Genomic DNA, 7,505 nt, shown 5'->3' on the forward strand with positions numbered 1-7,505 from the left:
TTCTTTCATTCCGTAAAAATGCATACTATTTCATTTATATTTTTAAGATTTTAAAAAATTCATCCTATTTACTATAATATTCAATAGTATTTTTTTTAAATGATCTCTAATACTAATATCTCATTTATTTTAAAATTAATTATTATAATATTAATGGAAAAATTATATTTTCGTATGAGAGTATTTTTTTCTATCCATATAATTTTTTACTATTATGAAATTTGTGTTTGATCTATATTTTTTATTTTTTGGACAATTATTAAAAAATAGATGGAATATTCTGTTAACCAAACTAACTACCGATTAATATAAAAATCACATATTCAATCAACCACAAAGCACACAGAAAATACTCAAGTAGAAGGTAAATAATTTCCAATATTATTATTAGATATATAGCTCTTGGTTATATAGAAAAAAGACCAAAACTAAAAGTAACAAAAGTCAATGGATCATCACTTCATCACTTTCATCTCCCTATAAGATTCACGCGGTCTCTAACAATCACATAACAAATTGAAACATTACTATTGGCAACAAATTAAAACAACCACTTCTTTTTTTTTTTTCCTCTCTCTCATGGATGTGAAAGGAACAAGTGGGGTTGTTCCATTGAGGAAGGTGTTGTTTCTTGTTCTAATCCTTTGTGCAATTTTCTCAGTTTCTTTGTCAAAAGTGAATGATACAAATGATCAGATTCTCAACGCCAAGAAGCCACAACCAAAACCCGCAGCTCCTTCTAGATCATCTGGCCACACTTTTCATTTCGCCATTCAAGGGAATGTCTATCCTCTTGGGTACGGTTTTTTTTTTTCCTACCTTCAATTTTTTTTTTTACTATGTTCTTAGCTTATGCATCTACCATCCACCATCTATGTTTAAAGAAGAAATGATATGGATGCTGATTCTACCATTCTGGTTTCCATTATAGTAATAAATAAAATAAATTAAATAATTTCTAGTCCATATTTTTGTTCTGACCAATTATTCTCAAAGTTAACTTCCTTGTTAAGTCTTTGACTAATTGATTATTTCAACAATGCTCTTAATTTGTATCCAAATTAAATCATTCCATTTTTACGGTGGCTTCTTTGCACGCATATAGTACCTGGAATCCCAATTTAATTTTTAAAAATTTTTAATATTATAATTTTAAATAAATCAATTAATTTTGTAAAATTTATACTAATTCTAACGATTTTATAATTTAAATTTAGTTAAAATTTTATATTTTACGTAGTTAATTTATTTTTTTAATTTTACGTAAAATTTTAATTTTTTCTGTGCAGTTTCTTTGTATACTATATTGTAATTGATTTTTCCTTAAAATTAAATGAATATTTTGCTTTTTTGTATTGATACAGATATTATACAGTGAAAGTGGCAATTGGAAATCCACCTCAATTATACGACCTTGACATTGACTCTGGTAGTGATCTCACTTGGGTTCAGTCCAAACCCTGTAAGACCTGCACACCTGTAAGCAATGCAATGCAACAATCAATCTTAAAATTAATTTAAATCTTAAATTAATTTAGTTTTATCATTCATTTATACCGTAACAACCTTAATTATATATTCTCCTTGATTTTTGTGTCTTTATTACTTGCAGCGTTCACAATATTATCCGTATAACCCCAACAGTAACATCCAATGCAAAGAACCCCTGTGTGCTGCGCTAAATAGAAACTGCGTTCCACCAACTGGGCCATGTAAATATAAAATCGAGTATGCAGACAATGAATTTTGTTCAGGGGTGCTTGTTAGGGACTTTATTTCCTTTAGATTAGACGATGGCTCTGTTCTACATCCTCAACTTGGCTTCGGGTGAGTGCTTACTAAGCTAAGTTAATTACCTTCATCTGTTTTTTCAATCAACCATGTTATCTGTATACCAAAATTAGTCTCTAAGATCAATCACTAGTATAAAATATATATTAAAAATAAATTAAATTATATATGTATTTATATATAAATACATTAATAACTAATTTTAATGGCTGATTTTATAAATAGTATTTTTTATTTTCTAACTTTAGTGTATATGATAGGAGTGGATTTGATCAAACACCTTCTAATCATCATCATTCCTCGCATATCAAAACGGCGGGTGTGTTTGGCCTTGGCAATGGCAAGACAAGCATTTTGTCTCAGCTTTCTTCTCTGGGCTACATTCGCAATGTCTTTGGCCATTGCTTGAGTTCCAAAGGAGGAGGTCGTTTATTCCTTGGTGATGATGATATTAAAACCTCCAAGACTCTTGTTTGGACACCTATCTTGCGCAGTTCCTCCTCCTCCAATATGTAAGGGTCACTGGTTCACTCACTCTATTTTAAAATAACCGTCTCATTAACCAAATGTTGTTAACTTGTTATTCAAAAATACTTTTTTTTTTTCGCTAAAATTTGTTACTAAAATCAATTATCACGTATATTTGTGTGTTGTTTAATTCATTTTTTATGTTAATTTTATATTCTATCATGCATTTTATACTAATAGTTGATATTAGTGACTCACATACCTAGCATTGTTGGTTATTATTAGAACATTTTTAAATAATAAAAATATTATTTATATATTAAAATCAATTGTCAAAATCAGTCATAATATATTTGGGTATACAAAAATGTTTGGTAATAAAAAAAATTAGCTAAAAACAGCCATAATTTGCTGTATTTAGTATTCATTAATTATTGCGATAATTAATGAATGTTAAATAAGACAAGTTCTAGTTGTTTTTTTTTTGTCTCCATAACATTACCGTTGTGTATAAATATTACGGAAATGTTTGGTAACCAAAGAAAATTAGCCAAAAACATCCATAACTATTAAATAAAATTATTCCTCGATTTAGATTATTTAAATGAGGAGTACTATGGGACAACAAATTTTGTTATTTGTATCTATTAATTAGTCATTATTAGTGTTTTTAATGATGTGAGATTACTCACTTTTTTTATGGTTAAGTGTTGACCAAATTTTAATAAAAATATTGATCCCTAGACTTTCCCTAATTATATATATTTTTCTATAATCTGTTTTTTTTTTTTTTTTTGTTCAGAGAACACTACAGGGCAGGTCCTGTAGATTTATTGTTCAATGGGAAGCAAGCTGTTAATGGTCTTGAAGTTGTTTTTGACAGTGGAAGCACATACACATACCTCAATAAAAAAGCTTATAATGTTTTGTTTGGTCTGGTGAGAATGAAAATTCAGTGGTCCTTTTATTGTATCTGAAAATTGATGTGCCAAAAGTTAGTCATGCAATAACTAATTATTCTTTTTTATGTGTGTTAGATAAATAATGACTTAGGAAATAAGGTGCAGAGAGCTACTGAGGATACAACACTGGCAATATGTTGGAAGGGTCAAAATCTTTTTGGATATTTCAAAAACATAGTACTGAACTTCCCAAAAACAAAATCTCAGTTCGTACTAACACCACAATCTTATCTCATTGTCTCGGTGAGCATCTTTTAATACTGAATTTGATTGTAACATTATAAATGGAGCTAACTTGTAAAATGTTCATGCCAATTTTACCCTCTTAGTATATTCTTGGTAAGAAGAATAAATGAATTTGTGTAATTAACAAGTGGTCTTTTAATAACAGGAACGTCATAATACCTGCTTAGGGATTTTAGATGGCTCAATAGAAGAACTTGGAGATACTAACATAATTGGAGGTAATAAAATAATTACAAATATACTATTATGTTATGTACATATATACAATTATTTGCATATGGAAATTTTGAGTTTTTTTTTTTTTTTTGGTCCCCATAGACGTCTCTTTTCAAGATAAGCTAGTGGTTTATGACAACGAGAAGATGCAGATTGGATGGGTTCCTGACAATTGTGCTACGTCTCCATTTACAAATGCCAAATCATTACGAGTTCATCACAGAGGAAATATTTTGTCCTAATAATTCTCATGCATGTAATTAACTTATGATATGAGAATAATATTAGTAATAATGATGATGAGTTATTGGACGCAGAATCTTTGAATTTTTATTTATTTATTTTTGCGATATCATACGCATATTAAGTTATTATTATTTATTAACCAAGAATACAAGTTAAACACGGATCCTTATAAAGCATCAAGTGTTAGTTGTAGCTCAATATTTCATTCATTAGTAAAGTATCGACTTTCTTCTTAACTTTTGGGTAAATTTTAAAATTGTCTAAATTATTCTATTCAAGTCTTTAATATTTTAAAATTAATTTAATATTATTTTATCGTTAAAAATCTGTTAACAAAAATTAATAGGAATATAAAATTGAGACGATTTTAAAACGTTAGAGACTTAAATAGGACGAATATATATGTTGGAGATAAAAATAATATATAAAAATAAATTTTAATTTTATCCTTTAATAATATTAATTTTTTACAATATATAATTATTCAATTATTTTTTAATCACATCTAAAGACCAACTCACATACTAAGTTGTGGAGACATTTGCCCCCGTTGAATTATAGAAAAAAAATAATAAATATACATAGAAATATATAATGCCCATTATCTTATTAAATTTGTCTCATGCTTAAATTTTTTATTTATGATGTATGATACAAATTTATGTTCTTAAATATCAATACAATGAAAAAAACTATATATAAATTTAATCTATTGAAACTATAATAATAATATCGATATCAATAATAATAATAATTCAATTATTTAATTATACAAAACCAAACTTAAATTTTTAAATATAAATAATATTATTAGTATTTAGTAGTTTTTTTAAAAGTTAATTAAGATGATATTATATATTATTTATTTATTTTCATTATTTTTTTAATTTAGTTTTGACTTTTTTTTGTCAAACAAACATCTATTATAAATATAATAGGTTTTAACTTTACAATTAAATAAAAAAAATTCTTAAATAATATTTAATAAAAAAATAGAGAAACATTATATGTGTGTGTGATAAACTCCGATTTCGTGGTTTATTTTGTGTTTAATTTGGGGGATTTTATTACCTTTTTTCACATTTATTCAATAAAATAGTATGATTTTGTAATTCTCCTTTGAATTGTGCTTAAGTGTAAAAACATGCTTTTTAAGCCCTTAAATTGGTGATTTTAACTCACTTTAATTTCATTCGATGCATTGATGTGTTTGTTGAGTGATTTCAGGTTCATAAGGGAAGTATTGGATGGAAGAAATGAGGAGAAAAGCATGCAAAGTGGAGAATGCATGAGGAAACAAGAATTGAGAATGCATCAATGGGGCGCACGCGTACAAGGCGCGCACGCGCAAAAGTGATCTCGCATAGAGACGCGCACGCGTACATGACGCGTCCGCGCGGATGATGAAATAGCCAATCGACGCGCCGATACTCGCACGTGACTCACTTAAGGGCAAACGCTGGGGGCGATTTCTGAGCAGCCCAGGCCCAATTCCAACTTATTTCTGAGTGTATTTCATGCAGATTGAAGCCCAAGCAAAGGGGGGAACAATTGTTTGTAGCATGAGCATCATGTAGTGTAGTTTCTAGAGAGAGAAGCTCCCTCTTCTCTCTAGAATTAGGGTTCTTAGGCCAAATTTCATCTTAGATCTAAGCTCAATTTTTGTTTCCATCTTATTTCCTTTACAATTTCTTGCTTCTACTCCTTTATTGTTCTTAGTTCTTTTGTCAATTTTACTTTCATGTCCCTTTTATGTTTATGAATGCTCATGTTAGATTTGGATCTCTTTTAATGCAATTTGATGTTTGATGTTCATTTAATTGTTGGTTTGAGTTGTTATTATTGTTTCTTTGCAATTGGTAGTTGGTAGATTTTATTATTCTTGCACATTTACCATGCTTTCCTTTTATACCCACCAAGTGTTTGACAAAATACTTGGTTGGGATTTAGAGTAGAATTTTATGCTCTTGGTTTGGGAAGGTAACTTAGGAACTCTTGAGTTGCTAATGTCAAAGTGATTGATGATTGGGAGCTATTGACCTTAGATCTCACTAATTGAATTGGGGGAGAACTAGGACTTATGGACTTGGATTGACATAGCTCATTTGACTCTCCTTTATTAGTAGAGGATGACTTAATGGGGTTGATCCTTGTCAATTATCATGTTGTGGTTAGTGATAAGGATAGAGATCCTTGTCCACCAACCCTTGCCAAGGCCTTTTTGTTATTTGAATTTCCTTATCATTTACTTTTCATGTCTCTTATTCCAAAAATCCCAAAATATTCCTTCATAGCCAATAATTGACCACTTCATTGCAATCCTCGTGAGACGATTTGGAGTCTAAATACTCCGCTTAATTCTTATTTGGAATTTGTTCTTTGTGACAAACAAAATTTTTGTATGAAAGAATTATTAATTGGTTTAAAAATTATACTTTACAACGAGACTCCATTAGATAAATTCTAAACCGTCAAAATTCGATCATCATATAATTATATGTAACTATTAAATTTGAATTTTTTTTGTTAATCTCTCTCACACAACTATAAAAACTAAAAAAAAAATTAAATTGGTCCATTCAAATTATATTTCTAATAATTTTTTTAGTTATTGAGCTATAATTTTTTTTGTATTATATAAAAAATTAATAAAATATGATTTGATGGATATAGAATATCTAATAAAGTTCTAGTATTAATAATAACTATATTAAAATATTTTTAAATTAACATAGCATGTTAATTAAGTTATTGGAAACGTGATTAATATATTTTGAATTTTAAATATTTATTTTTAATTATATTTATATTATTTTTGTCCCCACTATTAAATATTTTTGAGTCCATTATTGATCACATCTAAGTAAATTAGACTTAATCATATTAATTTTATTCTAAATAAATTTATTTTTTTATAACTTTACTCTTAAAAATTTTTACTCATTATAAAATATTTGTATAATGACTAGTACATAAATTTCTTGAGAAAAAAATGATACACATGTATAATAAAGTAATGTGATTCTAGTCATTTTACAAATATTTCATGATGAATAAAAATCTTTAAGAGTAAAATTATAAAAAAAATTATTTATGATCAAAGTAATGTGATTAAGTGTAATTTACTTAAATGTGATTAAAAAATAATTGAATAAATATGTACCGTAAAAGATTGATATTAGTGAAGGATAAAATTAAAATTTATTTTTTTGTATCATTTTTGTCCCCAACATTTTCGTCCTATTTAAGTCCCTAATGTTTTAAAATCATCTCAATTTTGTCCTGCCGTCAATTCCGTTAACAGATTCTTAACGGCTGGACAACATTGTGTCAATGCAATTTGAAAATGTTAGGAACTTAAATAGGACGATTCATACGTTAGGGACAACTTTAAAACTTATCCTAAACTTTGAAGACAAAAACAATACTTTATTCTTCGTACATTTATCTTTATGAAACGAATAATTATCACTAATCCACTCAAAAATCAAAATTCTTTATTTTATGTATTATTATTTGAGCATTACAAAAATTTCAGTTGTTTAACAATTTGATTACCTTTATTATAATTTTAAA

General features: G+C 27.6%; 1 protein-coding gene across 1 annotated transcript; it reads left to right on the top strand.

Annotated features, from left to right (window-relative positions):
• The first annotated feature begins 340 nt into the window (after positions 1 to 340).
• LOC112706055 (aspartic proteinase Asp1) lies at positions 341 to 4,002 on the top strand. The gene is made up of 8 exons (XM_025757146.2): positions 341 to 797; positions 1,365 to 1,479; positions 1,613 to 1,827; positions 2,052 to 2,303; positions 3,062 to 3,197; positions 3,297 to 3,464; positions 3,613 to 3,685; positions 3,786 to 4,002. Exons 1-8 carry the CDS (start codon positions 580 to 582, stop codon positions 3,923 to 3,925), a joined length of 1,317 nt encoding a protein of 438 aa, XP_025612931.1. The 5' UTR covers positions 341 to 579; the 3' UTR covers positions 3,926 to 4,002.
• The last annotated feature ends 3,503 nt before the right edge of the window (positions 4,003 to 7,505 follow it).

The sequence above is a fragment of the Arachis hypogaea genome, chromosome 8, assembly GCF_003086295.3.
Source record: "Arachis hypogaea cultivar Tifrunner chromosome 8, arahy.Tifrunner.gnm2.J5K5, whole genome shotgun sequence".
Lineage (NCBI taxonomy): Eukaryota > Viridiplantae > Streptophyta > Magnoliopsida > Fabales > Fabaceae > Arachis > Arachis hypogaea.

Coding starts and splice junctions, on each gene's coding strand:
- LOC112706055 (XM_025757146.2), top strand. CDS start 580: ATGGATGTGAAAGGAACAAGTGGGGTTGTTCCATTGAGGAAGGTGTTG. Junction 3,465..3,612: donor AATCTTATCTCATTGTCTCG/GTGAGCATCTTT, acceptor TTTTAATAACAG/GAACGTCATAATACCTGCTT. Junction 3,686..3,785: donor AGATACTAACATAATTGGAG/GTAATAAAATAA, acceptor TGGTCCCCATAG/ACGTCTCTTTTCAAGATAAG.